The 15,076-nt window shown below is 40.4% G+C and overlaps 1 protein-coding gene across 4 annotated transcripts in view; it reads left to right on the top strand.

The window, feature by feature from the left end:
• EFR3B (EFR3 homolog B) overlaps positions 1 to 15,076 on the top strand; it is a 138,545-nt gene that overhangs the window by 68,148 nt on the left and 55,321 nt on the right. For all 4 annotated transcript variants that reach the window (XM_070932186.1, XM_070932184.1, XM_070932185.1 and 1 more), the window contains exon 4: positions 7,708 to 7,858. In XM_070932186.1, the coding sequence (XP_070788287.1) occupies positions 7,708 to 7,858 (151 nt within the window). The remainder of the gene's footprint in view (positions 1 to 7,707; positions 7,859 to 15,076) is intronic.

Genomic DNA, 15,076 nt, shown 5'->3' with positions numbered 1-15,076 from the left:
TCTTTAAAAGTGGGTCCATCTTTTTTTAAAAATACACCAATTAGACAATTTTTAAAAAATTAGAAATGGGCAAATTAGCAACTAGCTTGGGACATAGGAAACTGCATTATACAATAATGAAGCACATCAAGCCTGGACAAATTGCTTGCATCCCTTTAGATTCCCAAGCAGAAAAAGATTTTATTCCATCTCCTGCTATCTTGTGATGCCAGGGGTTGAAACTACTCTTTTCTCAATCCATTCTCTGTCCCTGAGCTGCAGTAATTCATTCCCAGCGATCAGAATGAGTACTTCATGGCAGACACAACAATACAGAAAGAACAACTGTATTGTTGCATGGTATTTCACAGAATGATGTGTTCAGTGGAGTCTTTTCACAGTTGCTAGTCAACCAAGGCTGACTTATGCATGGATTTGCAGCAGTCATTAGCTGAATATTGGATTTTATTGGGAGGAACATGAGCTTAGGATGCAAAAAAGGCGCTCTGTCATGATTTTCTGGGCTGAATATGTATCCTGGTGAAATGAGCAAAATATAGTCTTGTGATTTAAATAACTTTTCCATAATAGCCTGGGATGCTTTCCAAATGTCGATGGGGATTATGGTCCACTACACTTGGAAGACACCGCTCTGCAGAAGGCTGCTTGAGTCTTTTAACAGGTCCTAAAGTGATAGTGTTTTGCTTCTTGCCACAATTTGACTCAGCCGTCTTAAGTCAATTCTATATCTGTATTCCTTCTCTTAGCACTTGCCGGTCATTTCACAAGTACAGCTGTTTTTTGAGGAGCTGCTGTTTATTTGAAAAAGAGGTACATCCATGTATCTTGTGTGGGCGTGTTGTTGCCAAGAATAAACTGCTGTTCCAATTAGAATTAACGGATGAACAGATGGTACACGGTCTGCAAATAGTTTTGGGCTGGAATCCCTTTTTTAATCTAACCAGCCCAATCCAGATACATAAATATCCCTGTTATAGTCCACACTATGAATGGCTTTTATTTGCCATAGATAAAGGGGGAAAGAGGAAGAAGCAACATTAAGGCACAAAACAAAATAAAATTAAAAAACATTCCAAGTCAAAGAAAAGTCTTTTCAGCTGAGCTATTAGTGCCTTCAGATTTGTAACAGAGGGTTAAGAAATTATTAATAAGACATTATTAAGATTAATAATGACAGATGTTAAGTTGTTGGGAGAAAAGATTAAGTCCAATCTACCTCTTAGATAACATTAATAGGTAGCAGCACCTGGTGGATCGTATCTGGACTAGACAGTCAAATCTGGTTAGTATTTGAAGGGGAAACAATTGAAACATTGCAGAGTTGCAGACTAAATGTACGTAAAAAACCATCCTCCTGAAACAGTACATCAGTTTGTGTCTACTATACTCTTCCTACTAAAGGAGAATATTTGTAGCTCAGGGCTGACATGAGGAGTCCTTGGTGCTCTCTGAGCTTGTTTGTTTTCTTACAGACGTTTCATTACCCAACCTAGGTAATATCATCAGTGCTAGTTGGGTAATGAAATGTCTGCAAGAAAACAAGCAAACTCAGAGAGCCCCAAAGTCTCCACACTTCCTACAATATAGGGTCTGTGTAGTCACAAGTGCTGATTTCAGCTGAAGAACATATTTTCCATTTACATCATAGTGAAAAGGTTAAGGCTGCTGAGGTAGGAACCAGCTGTTTCCAGGCTAGTGATGGCTGTTATGTAAACATACAATCACTATACAAGATACTGGGTGGTGTGCCAAGTATTTGTTATTTGGAAGGATGAGTGGAAAAAGTCTAGAATTTAAACACTTGAGAGAATATAGAAGTTAGGTTATTTGTGTGCTCTAAAGCTCGATTGTTGTCCTTCAGACTTTTCATTCCCAAACTAGGTAACATCATCAGCATATGGAAGGTTGAAGTTTGTTGCCTGTTTATATGTGGTAACTTACCTTGCCACTCTTGGGTAAGGTGTGGTCTCTTTCTTGATAGTTCTTTTATTGGGGTATTATTTCTTCCCTGATAATTTATCTGGTGCTGTTTCCTGCTATTCTGGATATTGATTGCTGAAGAGGATATACTCTGGGTTGTTTGTTTCCTAATTTTTTGGTTATATCTTTTTTAAAAAATTTATCTTTTACCTCTATATGTCTTTTAATGGCTGATTTGTCAGAGTGTCAAGCTTCCAGGAATTATCTATCATTTTTGGATTTGAGTTTATCTAAGATGTTGACAGTTTTCCAGTTGAAATTGTGGTTGGTTTTGTCCTCTGATTCCGAGATTAAGGAATTTTCATGTCTTCTGATCGCTAGGTGATATACCATCTTATGCCTGTCTGTGGCTGTTACAAGCCATGTATTGTTTGCTGTAGATGACTTCTTTTGTTTGTCATCTTTGGAAGCCATATTAGCACCAGAAGCTTCCACGCTGCCAACTCCATGCGCCTGGGAAAATAGGAGGGGGGATTTAGGAGAGTGAATATAGTTAGACATAATAGCATTCTTCCCTTCGGTCAAGGTCATGGTGTTTATGCATCTAGAGGAGTGGTTGCAGGGATGGCTCAAGTTGGGACAGATGATGATTGGACCATGTGACAGACTGATGGGTGAAGGGGCTGGATTTGGGGTTTTAATTTACTGAGGGAAAACCCTCAGATTCGGGTTTTCCCAGATGTGCCAGTATACTTACTCTAATAAAATGAAACTTTGAGAAATGCCTGCCTTGGAGTTTTTACTTGGAGTTGGGGACTTTCTGGAACGCTGACATTGTTTCTTCTTTGAGTAGAAGTCTTTGGGTTTGCTTTAGGTGTTTTGTATAGATTTCATTGAGTTGAATGCTACAGTGATATAAGAAAGTGCTGGGAGTCACTGAAAAGTACAAGTATAGTAGAGTTATCTTTTTCATAGGCTATGATGGTTGTGTTATGTTAGGTTGCATGGCTAGGCACTTTTTAATGATAATTCTATTTCTGTGTGGAGCTCCAGAAATCCCCAACCAAAATCATTTCAGGTGAATACTGAAGCTAAGGCCTAACTAAGCAAAGCCTCCCACTCAACATTTTATGTCCAGTCAAGATGCATGTTCTGCCAAGGCCCTATTTTTCTTGCTTCTGCTATCTTCATCTTTCTTTCTTTCCTTGTTTCATTTAAAGTGCTACAAGGATGATTTAACATGGTTTCAATCATTTGCTGCAATAGCAGCACTGACTGTTAGTTATCGCAGTGCTCTTGTTTTCTCTTCTGATGGGTGATTTATTTTTTTCCTGTTGGCCTGACTGAGCCCTAAGGAGGGCAGGCACCCCTGTGTTTTCTGTTGACGTCAATTACAGTAGAGAGCAGAACTTGGGTCCCCTTTGGCTTTGTTAAATGAAAGAATATATGCTGTTATGTTGTCCCCTGTGCATAACTTTCATTGCCCACAACCAAGGTAATTCTCATTTTTAGAATGTGTGAGTGCCCTACCGAGATAGAATATAAATCAAATCAATAATAAGACTTCTAATTCTCAGGTTTAACTGAGAAATATGCATAGGAAAGTGAGACCAAATGAATAAATACAACTGCAGTGTTCACACAGGATGCAGTGCCCAAACAAGCCAGGGACTCTGGAGGCTTCATGCAAAATACTAAAATGTTGCTTTCTCACAACATCCTGAACCAGAGATAGGAGCAGACTGCTCTTGGGTAGGCAATCTTTAATATGTAAGACTGATTCTGCATTTTAGCCCATTGTGCTCAATCCCAATGCCCGGGCATTCAGTGTTGAATGCCAATTTAACCTGTAATAAGGCTTTTTTGTCCATTGAAGTGAATGAGATGACTGACCTGGTATGTGTTATTTTAAGGACTCTCCTTTTAGGAAAGGTTCCCATTTGTGTTTTGAGGATGGCACCAGCTATGATCTTAAGGCAGAGATGGTAGAGTAGTTGTAGTCATCGAAGACACCCTGATTGCTTTAATGCTGCTGCTTTGTAGATAACCGCTTGTGTGAGTCTCCTGGATGTAGGCATTAGACAAGAATCCTGCTGCTATACTGGCCTTCCTTCACAAGATGCCTGATGATGACACATCTGGATTGGCAGTGGAGTTTCATGGTATAGGTGGACTTTAATCTGCCTTCCCTGGGCAAGGGGTCAAAGGGAGCTTGGAACATATTGACCACCAAGGCAACTATGGAGCAGCTATGGAGCCACTACAGTGGCCCTGATTTATAGCAACAGTCACAGGTTAGTTCTGTTCGTTACCTTAGGGCAGTGGCAAAATTATCTGTGAACTTTCTCTGGCCCTGGATCCCAGAGAATTCCCTGGTTCTCAAAGAAAGGGAATTCTTCTCTAAATTCTTTTCTTCTCTAAAGGGAAGAAAACAAAGAGAGAACTTGATGGAGTAGGGCAGTGGTGGGTTGCCCCCAGTTCGCACCGGTTCTATAGAACCGGTAGTAAAACCGGCAGGAGGCTCCGCCCACCGACCCCAACATCATCAGAACGCTTCTGCGCATGTGCAGAAGAGCGCACGCGCATTGAGAGTGAAGCAAGCCCCATTGCGAACTGGTAGTAAAGGTAAGTAGAACCCACCCCTGGAATAGTGGTAAGAATCTTGATTAAGGATTACCTCATAGCAATCAGAACAGCAAATATAATTATTTCTGCTCATGTTGCTTCTGCAGATGGCTGCTCAGTGGCTTTGTTTAGGGTATCCCAGCTCCTCCTGGGAAAGGAAGGGCAGAAGGAACATCTGCAAGGCTGCTCTAAAGCGTATTCTAGGCAATTATGACATAAAGTCATTCAGGTCCTCTGCCAGTCCCGTTGTGGAAAAATTTTGGAGTTGACTGAGGCACAATCTAGCATGGACAGGTTCAGACTGTTTGGGAGAAGATAAATGTTGTTGTACCTGAAGAAGTGGACGGGGTCCTTGGGGTTGTAAGTACAGTCACCTACGTAATAGATTTAGGGCCTTCATAGTTTATACTTCCCAAGTGATGATATGTGTGGTTGAATCCAGGCAGCTTTTTCAATCAATCTTTTATGCCAGTTTGTACTCATTCCTGAATCAGGAGGCCCTGCTCAGTGTCGTGCCCTTGTCACTATCTAATTAGATTATTGCAGTACACTCTTGCTGCCTTTGAAAACCACCCAGAAGCTGCAATTGATCCAGAATGCACTGATACTGGTAATTTTGGCTGCACCTCTGTATATCTATATAAGCACACTACTTTGTGATCTGTATTTAGGATACTTCCAGGTGCTGGTTATTACCTATGAAATGGTTCATAGCACAGGGCTGGGTTATTTGCAAATATCTCTGCAGAGCCTTAATATTTAATGTACTGAATGTTCTTGCTGTCAAATAGTAACACCTAAAGAGACACAGAAAGTACGCCTTTTCTGTCAGAATGTCTGTCCTGTGGAATAGTATACCACCCAAGATTCAGATCTTATTGACCTTCTATAAAAACTTGTAAACCTGGCTTTTCCCCAAGCACTGGGTCAAAATCATTGGATTAGCCTGTCCTATTCCATATTGTGGAACTGAAATATGGTATGGTTTGACCTCAATTATGTGGCTATTGGAGTATGTCTTTTGTGTTTAATTAGTTTTTTATGTTTAGGCAAGCTCCTGGGAGTCAGTACTTAGAAGTTGAATAGCTAGATACATCACATGAATAAACAAACAGTTCAGTCCCATTTTAGCCTAGCCTACAGCGTCACACAAACTCTTCCAATGGATTGGAAAGAGTAATTTAAGATATCAGGCCCAAACCTCTGCTCAGTGCAAGAATCCAAATTAAACCATCCATGATGAATGGCTGTCTAGAAAAAAAAAGTCAAAAGAAACCCTTGCTATTAAATGATAAGAAAAATTAATAAGAGGCTTTTATAATAAGTCAACCCTTGAGCCATCTTAATACTGTCTGCACTAATTGGCAATAGTTCTCCAGGTCTGCAGGTAGGGAATATCTCCTCTCCAGTTCTTTAGAGATACTGAAGACTGAACCTGGGATTGTCTACGTGCTCTAACACTAGGCTACAATTTTGCTTCCAGTGAGTCCCTTTCATTTACAACAGTAATTGGCATATTTGAGATCTTGACATTTTTACTGTTCAGTGAATTATTGCACACTAACTAAAAGAGTGGAATCAGATGCATAGCTAATCTTGGAAGGTTAATAGGGCTGTCCTGGTTAATATTAGGTTGAAGGACAACCTATGAATTTTGGGGTTGTTGAACAGAACCAGAAACCTGTAACTCTACCAAATTACTTCTATAACTTTGCTAAAAAAAATTGCATGAGTGCAGTCATCAAGAATTTAGCATCACTTGAGAGACTCTGTACCTTTTTGTTAATATGTTTGAAGAAACTGATGTTTTTCGGCTTCTGATGCACGCAATTCTTCCTTCCAAACTAGTGCATGAATTAGGATGTGATTATCCACTAACTTTTTATGCTTCAAAATCACTCTAGCATAGTTCAGGGTTCCCAAACTTCAGTATTTGAGGTTATTCCAAGACATGTTTGGAAAGAAAAGAGTTTATAAAAATACATGTTGAAATATGTTTCTACAGAAATAAAATGGAACAATTTAGGATGAACATCTGTGAAAGTACTGTAGGTTAAAAATAGACTGATTTGTCAATCCACATTAAGATAACTGGCAACTCTATGTTGCTGCAGCACATGTTTCCTCCATTTCTACCCACCCACACCCACCCACACACATACAAACATTGATGTACTGTATTCATTACGTGTCATACCTGGCATTTTGCTTTTGAGTTTGGAAACCTTGAAGTGATCTACTTCAAGACTCTCTACAATCCAAATAATACACAGTGGCAGTATGTGTCATATTCCAATTCAACCTTTTCCCAATCCCATTAAAAATGAAAAGCACTAAAGTGCTCTCATGGAAAAAGGAGAAACCTGCACCCTCCTGTGTTTGGTTATTCCAGTTTACAGAATAATCTTCAGAAAAAAACAAAAACCTCAAGCGCTGCCCTTCCCTCCTTGCATCTTTGCCAATAATATTAAAAGAGATAATCGGTGAACTCACCCTTTTTTGTATATGTCCTTTTGGGGTTTTAACCTGTCCCCACCTCTCTCCTACTGTTTTCATGTGGTTGGGCCAAACCATGATTTATGTGTTCTCTTCCTTTTGCAGCTTGTTGTGTCCCAAAAGCCTCTCCTCCTGTAAGGAAAAAGACACATACACTAAGCTTCAAGAATGTTTCAGGATCTGGATTTTTCAGACAACTGCTTTTATATTGGCAGCTGGATTTACACAATATTCTAGCCCAGGCTTGATGGGGTTGGGTACTGCTGGTTCAGTTTGTGGCTTAAGCATTCTGGGTAAATGCAGGACATTGGGAAATATTTTGTGAACTCAGATTAAAATCTTTTATACTTTGTGTTTCCCCAAGACCTGAAAAAAACTAGATTTTAATTTTAAGTCAGCTATGACTTAAAATTGGCTGATTTGAGGCCAGACTCTATTGTAAATGAATAATGGAAGGGGAGCATCAGGAAGGGAAAGTTTGAATAACAATCAAAATTCATCCCCATACCCTCAAAATTGATTTCACCTTGGCTGGGCTACTGGAAAGTTTGCCCGTCTGTGACAGCTTTCTCTAACTTTAACCTTCTGGATGATTTAGATTTTAGTTCCCATAATTTTAGGACGACCTCTTATTTTGGATGTACTTTTATACCAACCTATCCACAGGTATGTGTGCATTGCAATGGAAGCCTTGGATCAGCTATTAATGGCCTGTCACTGCCAAAGCATCAATCTCTTTGTGGAGAGTTTCTTGAAGATGGTGGCTAAGCTGCTGGAATCGGAGAAGCCTGACCTGCAAATCCTTGGCACCAATTCGGTAAGCATTTCCCTTGGACATGGTCTGGAAGAGACTAACAATGATATTCCTAGGATATTAAGATAGCCTCTCTCCCCCCCCCCTCCCTCCACACATCTAGGAATAGGAATTTAATAAAGTATCTAAGCTGTTGAGCATTGAATTTGGAAGTTTCCAGTTCAATTCTCACCTCACAAGCTGTTTCAAATAGTAATTTACTTAACGCTGAATAGAATAAGACATCCAAACAGGAGATCGATTTATTGTTTCCAATGGAGGACAGAACTCAGAACTCTTCAATCAGGCTGCAGGCAGCTGTCTATAATTAAGTGTTATTCCTTTGCTTGGCAAGGAGCCTTATTGAGTATTTTTGTTCTGCGCTCTTAGGGTTTGGAGGCAATACATCTTCTGATCACTCCAGCTGTTCTGATGGGCCTATATATGATCAGTGTCAAGTGATTCTTAGCTTACTGTCTCCTGAGGCTCACATTGCATTTGTTCAGCTTGAGCAACTAAGTCAAGTTGTGGGCCATGACACCTGATCTTAGGAAATGATTCTTAGCATCAGTCTAAATGACCAGCTTGACCTGGGATGGGAATGAGCTGCTATTAGCTATCATCAGCATATAGCTGATATCTCAACTCAGAATAATGGATGCCTTCTGACAGTGGTTTGATATAAGTGTTAAACAGCAGTGAGGAAAGATCAAACCCTATGGGCAGTGGTGGGATTCAAAAAAATTTACTACCGGTTTTGTGAGCGTGGCTTGGTAGGCCTGGCATGGCATGGCTTGGTGGGCGTGGCTTGTGCGCCTTGCGCACAGTCACTCACACCCTTGTTACCTCCCGGCTGGACTACTGTAATGCTCTCTATATGGGGCTCCCCTTGAAGAGCACTCGGAGGCTCCAACTAGTCCAGAATGCGGCCGCGCGGGTAATTATGGGTGCAACTCGTTGCGCCCATGTAACACCTCTCCTGCGCAAGCTGCACTGGCTCCCAGTGGCCTTCCGGGTGCGATTCAAGGTGTTGGTTACCACCTTTAAAGCACTTCATGGCTCAGGACCTGGGTACCTACGAGACCTCCTTCTGCCACTGATAGCCTCCCACCGGCCAGTTCACTCCCACAGAGAGGGACTCCTCAGGGTGCCGTCAGCCAAATTATGTCAGCTGGCGACACCCAGGGGGAGAGCCTTCTCTGTGGGAGCCCCTGCCCTTTGGAATGAACTGCCCCCGGACATACGCAAGATCTCTGACCTCTGAGTTTTCCGCTGTGCTCTTAAGACCCTGCTCTTTCCAACAGGCGGGGCTAGCTTCATAATTGAGTTTTAAATTCGGAATTCTTAAATTTTTGGGTTGTTTAGCTAATTTTGACCTTAAATGTAATACTTTTAATACTTTTTTAAATTTAAATTGTGATATTTGTATTGTGTTTTTATCTGGCTGTACACCGCCCCGAGTCCTTCGGGAGAGGGGCGGTATAGAAATAAAATTATCCTTATCCTTAGGATAAGGATACTATAAAATGTCCATTCCATCCCCACTCCAGGGGAAGGTTACTGCAAAATCCCCATTTCCTCCCGTTCAGCTGAGACTCAGGAGGCAGAGAATAGATGGGGGTGGGGCCAGTCAGAGGTGGTATTTACCGGTTCTTGGAACTACTCAAAATTTCCGCTACCGGTTCTCCAGAATTGGTCAGAACCTGCTGAATACCCCCTCTGCCTATGGGACTCCACAAGCGAGAGACCAACAAGTACAACTACCTCCTTCAAAGCAGATGGAAATACAGCCCCTTTCAGCAAGGTGTGGACTGTTAATCCATCCAATTCTTCCCAACAACTCAAAGGGGTTAGGAGATGCATGAATCAAATTCACAAGTGACATAGTTCATACCATAAAGTACAGGCTAAAATAATACTAGATAACATTATAAGGTATTGTCATATCCCATTGTGCCTTTAAAGAGTCAGGTTTATGGAAAATTTGAGTGACTGACAGCAAAGTGTTGTGCTAAGAAATCATAATAACCAAGGAGCAGATCCTCCAATAATTTCTAATAGGACAACCTTAAATAAGACTGCTAGACAACAACCCAGTAACCAAAAAAGTAGAGAAATACAAGGGCTTTACTATTTATATTTCCATGATATAGACTTAGACATGAACTTACACACATGTTCCGCCACATTACCTTTCATATTTCTCTACTGGCTCTTCAGCCGTCTCCTTGCTTCTTCACCTCCTGGAGCACTTGTGTAATCCTGAAGAACTCTTAGGGGAGTGTCCAACAGCAAGAGGCCACATGGGAGCAATCTTGTTGACAGCTCTAATCACACACACACACACACACACACACACACACACACACACACACACAATTGAAGGGATCAAATAGGTGCTCAATGGTTGTCTATATTCCCTCTCCACATCATTGGCATGTCCAAAGTTCAATCCATAATCATCACACCAAGCAAATACTCCATACCTGTGCTCCCCAACTCCTAAATATATACTTTTTTTTCAAACCAAACCAAACTTTATGCTTCATAATTCTTGTACTTCCCCTCCATTCTATCTTCTGTTCCTCTCCCCCAATAATTTAATTCTTACTCAGGTTCTCCAGGTTTAAAGCAACCTCCCTGCACAAAGCTTGTCCACAGAGACCTCTCACTCAAGGAACAGTTACAATGAACCACAACCATCCACGGAGCTGCTTCTAAATGCACAGCTCTTATTGGGTTTTTCAATGACCAGTTGGAATTACTTACTTTCTCCTACCTCTCCCAAAGGACCCACAATGACCAGGGACCAGTTTCCTTAAGCAACCACCTCCATCAACACAGGAAATTTGACCAGATACCCTTATCTCTACTGCCACCAAGTCTCCTTCATTCTATATAGCTGCAATAATGATGATCCCCATCTCAAATGGCCTTCAAGAGTATTGCCATGCTGCACAATTGTATTCTTTAGACATCTTGCACCCGAGTTTCCATGTAGGTATCTCAGGACACACTGTTTCAGTAACCAGGACTTTAATTACTGTCCTATGCAATTACTTACTGTAATTTAATTACTGTCCTATGCAACTATGCAATTTATGGTGAGCCATGCTGTTTTCAGAAATCACACACTTTTCTAGCATTCTTACTATATAAAAATCTGTATCATTGTCTATCTAGATCAGGACTCCCTACACACAGTCACTCATGCCCTCGTTACTTCTCGTCTGGACTACTGCAACGCTCTCTACATGGGGCTCCCCTTGAGGTGCACTCGGAGGCTCCAACTGGCGCAGAGTGCGGCCGCGCGGGTGGTGATGGGAGCGACATGGAGTTCCCATGTGACACCTTTCCTGCGTGAGCTGCACTGGCTCCCGGTGGTCTTCCGGGTGCGCTTCAAGGTTCTGGTTATCACCTTTAAAGCGCTCCATGGCTTAGGACCTGGTTATTTACGGGACCGCCTACTACCACCAATAGCCTCCCACCGGCCAGTACGCTCCCATAGAGAGGGGCTCCTCCGGGTGCCGTCGGCCAAACAATGTCGGCTGTCGGCCCCTAGGGGGAGAGCCTTCTCTGTGGGGGCACCTATGATTTGGAACGAGCTCCCCCCGGAGATACGTAGGATCCCGGATCTGCGCACCTTCCGCCGCGCGCTTAAGACTTTTCTATTTTATCAAGCTGGCCTGGCCTAAATCTTCCCCCTTTTAAATGTGGAAATTTTAAATTTTTAAATTTTAAATTCGTCTTATTTATAGGGGTATGGGTAAGGCGTTTTAAATTGGGGAGCCATTTTAGATTTAATTCTGTTTTAAACGTATTTTAATTGTTTATATTGTATGTTTTTAACTTTGGCTGTTCACCGCCCCGAGTCCTTCGGGAGAGGGGGCGGTATAAAAATCTAATAAATAAATAAAATAAATAAATAAATAAAAGATTCTACTGATTTCTGAAAATACCTTAATTGTCAAGGGCAAAATTATTCAAACTTTGTCTCACCCATTTTTTGGAATGCAGTATTATACATACCATTGATAAGCCATTTTTAGGCCTTCATCTAAGGAAAGCTGCATATTTCCCACCCGGATGTTCATGGTTAATGAGCCTTCCCTGGCAAGATCAAATGGTCTTAGTCCCAATGGGGCAGGGCAGAAATTAGTGCAACATCCCTCCCCTCTCCTTTCATGGCCAAAAGGGTTTCAGAAAGAAGAAACCATATCCAGAAAGAATGTTAGGCAGAGCATAATGATATGGAAGTCTTGCCTTTCCCATCAACTGACTAGAAAGGCAGTGAAAATAGAAATGAAAAGAGAACCAATAAAAATTGATTTGGTGTGTGGCAGCAGACAACTGTCTCTGCTTCTGTTAATTGCAAAATAAAGCCTCTCTCATCTGGTTGGCCAGATGCAAGTCCCCTAATCCGAGTTTACTGTTTGGGAGGGAACAATTGTTTGTATCAGAAATGAACTGGAGTGATTTAGAGGTAAGAGCGTCTTTGAAGGGAGAGCAGTTAGATTTGGAGAAAGTGTTGATAATGTGCATCACACCTGTGCTTTTGCTTGAACTGTAAAGATTCATTAGCAATGAACAGCCTCTGACCTTTCCAGTAGAGGAGGAGAGGAGATGACAAGAGAAGTATAGAAATTCACTGTAACATAAAATAATTTCAGTTCATTTAACTTAATAAGGGTAAATGGGAGAAGAAAAGTAAAAGGACAAGTTGGGTGCTGTAGAGGCAGGAAGATCTGAACAGCATTTGACTAGACCTTAATTAGATGTCCGCAAACATTGGAGTCCATGACACATGAATCACTTGCTAGCCATCTAAACAATGACAGATGTTCCACTCAATGAATAGAGAAATCATGCAACCTGAACACTCTCCTTTATCCCTATGATTTATTTATAAGGGTATCCAGGAGACCCGGGATAACTCATAATGATGTACAATGTCTGTAATATTTGCTAGCACGGTACTATTAAATTAGAAGGGGAAGGATCACAATGATGAGAAATATACAACAAAAACAGGTTTAAGAACATGTGTATCTATGTGTTGTGTCTGTACACATACACAATATGCTGTTTGTTACTGAAGAACTGCATTCATAAAGAAGACTATTTACTGTGAAAAAGCCAAATATTCATTATGTGCTACTGTATGTGCAACATCATCTGTGATTAATCAGTTTAAGTACCACTCAGCTCCAGACTGATTCTGGGCAATGTACAATAAAACCAAACTAAATAGAAAATACAATAATTATAAAAGAATATTTTTTAAAAAACCAACCAGTTAACCACATCCACATCTTCAAACAAACTCACTGATACAAGTATTCAGCCACCCTAATCCAAGACCTCCTGTTGGAAAAGAAGAAAATAAATATAGGTCATGGAAAATCTTCATACAGAACATTAGGAATTAACCATGCTACCCCTATCATTTGCAAAAAGGCTTTGAAGCACTATAAGTCAAGGGGAAGACTTAAGAGACTACACTACAGTCATTGTAAGCCCCAGATGTTTGTGTAGAGATTGAGTCATTCAAACTCAGCTATGTGCCAGTTAGACCATATGCAGATAAGCAAAGATTATATGGTCCTTGAAAGATTCTCATACGTAGATATTAACGTTTTAACCAATAACAGATCATGTAAACCATCATAAAAAGGAATCCCAATTAATATGCAGATTATTTTTAAATTTTTATTATTAACTTCTGGCACTTTTACTCAAAAGGAGTACAGTTGTCTGATTCCCCTGAAAATGAATTCTCCCTTCAAGCTCAAACAGGAAGGGTTTTTCTTTTTAAGATGGCAGCTGTTGCAATGTTTTTCTGCCTAATTTTTAAGAAATCCTGCTTTCCTCTCCCTTCAAAGCATTTCCTTTAGAATGATGCCTGCTTTGAAAAATAGTCACTTGAGCTAAATAGAGACAGTGTTTATCATAATACGCAGAGCTGAACAAATCTGCTTTATGAATTGTCATGCCTTCCTCGTTCCATATGTACACCCACATTCTTTTTGTATATTTTTCTTCATACGTTTAAATTCATTTCTCATTCCAAAAGCTCCTAAGGCAAGGGAGCTTTGCCATCTGCCAAGACGGATATCATGAATAGGCATGGAAAATATGACTGCTTTTTGATTATGTAAAATGCTAGCACCAGGTTAACCCCCAAATGGGAAGAATGGTGGATATTTTTTCTTTAAAAAAACCTACTGTATTTTGTCTTCAGCCTAAGAGAGTCCCATTGTAATCTATAAGACTGGCCCTTTTCTGTGGGTGAAGTTTTGCAGAAACAGCACCTGCAAATCGTGAGCTAGGACAAGTGGAGATTATAAATGCTGTTTTTGGAAATTATGACTTAAATTCATCCTTTATAGCTACTAGAGGAAAAATAATAAAAATTCAGTTTCGAATGGAGTCAAATGATTATCATAAAGCAAGGAACATGCTTTTACCAGGCCTGGCAATTCACCTAAACATTTGTCAAGGATCCTCGGGGATCCATTAAACATTTGTCAAGGATCCTCGGGGATTGGAGAAAAATTCTAAAATTCTAAACTAAATCGAGGTATGCAAATGGAAATAATTCACATTCAACCAAGAGAGTTACAAACATAATGAGTAGTTAACAAAACATCAAAAACAAAAGTATTGTGTAAAAAAAAAAAAGATCAAATAGTTGTTATTTGTAAGGAGAAAGAGAAAACCTTTATAATATAGGAGTATATGGGTACAGATAATCCTCAATTTAAGACCACAATTGGTACCAGAATTTCTATTGCTAAGAAAGGTAGTTGCTAAGTGAGTTGCGTCCTTTTTTACAACCTTCTTTTGATACAGTTATTCAGTGAATTACTGCAGTTGTTAAACCAATCATGCAGTCGTTAAGCAAATCCAGCTTCCCCACCAGTTTGCTTATCAAAAGTCAACTGGGAAGATCATCAATGGTGATCACATGATCCCTGGGATGCTGCAATTACTTGCCAGTTGCCGGGCACCCAAAGTTTGATGAGAAAAGGCCAGGGATGCTTTGCGAGTTGACAGGGTGACCCACCCAAAACTGTGACAGTTGTAAATGCAAGGACTGGTTTTAAGTCACTTTTTTCAGTGCCATTACAACTTCAATAGGTCATTAATCAAATGATTGTAAATCAAGGACTTGTAGAGATTAAAAGGAAAGAGACAAAGTTTTAAATACCTATCTTCACTGTTCCTGTTTAAAACACATTT

This window comes from Pituophis catenifer, unplaced genomic scaffold, assembly GCF_029215685.1.
Source record: "Pituophis catenifer annectens isolate HBS135680 unplaced genomic scaffold, rPitCat1.0.hap2 SCAF_1, whole genome shotgun sequence".
Classification (NCBI taxonomy): Eukaryota; Metazoa; Chordata; class Lepidosauria; order Squamata; family Colubridae; genus Pituophis; species Pituophis catenifer.
This window is presented reverse-complemented; position numbering and strand designations above follow the sequence as displayed.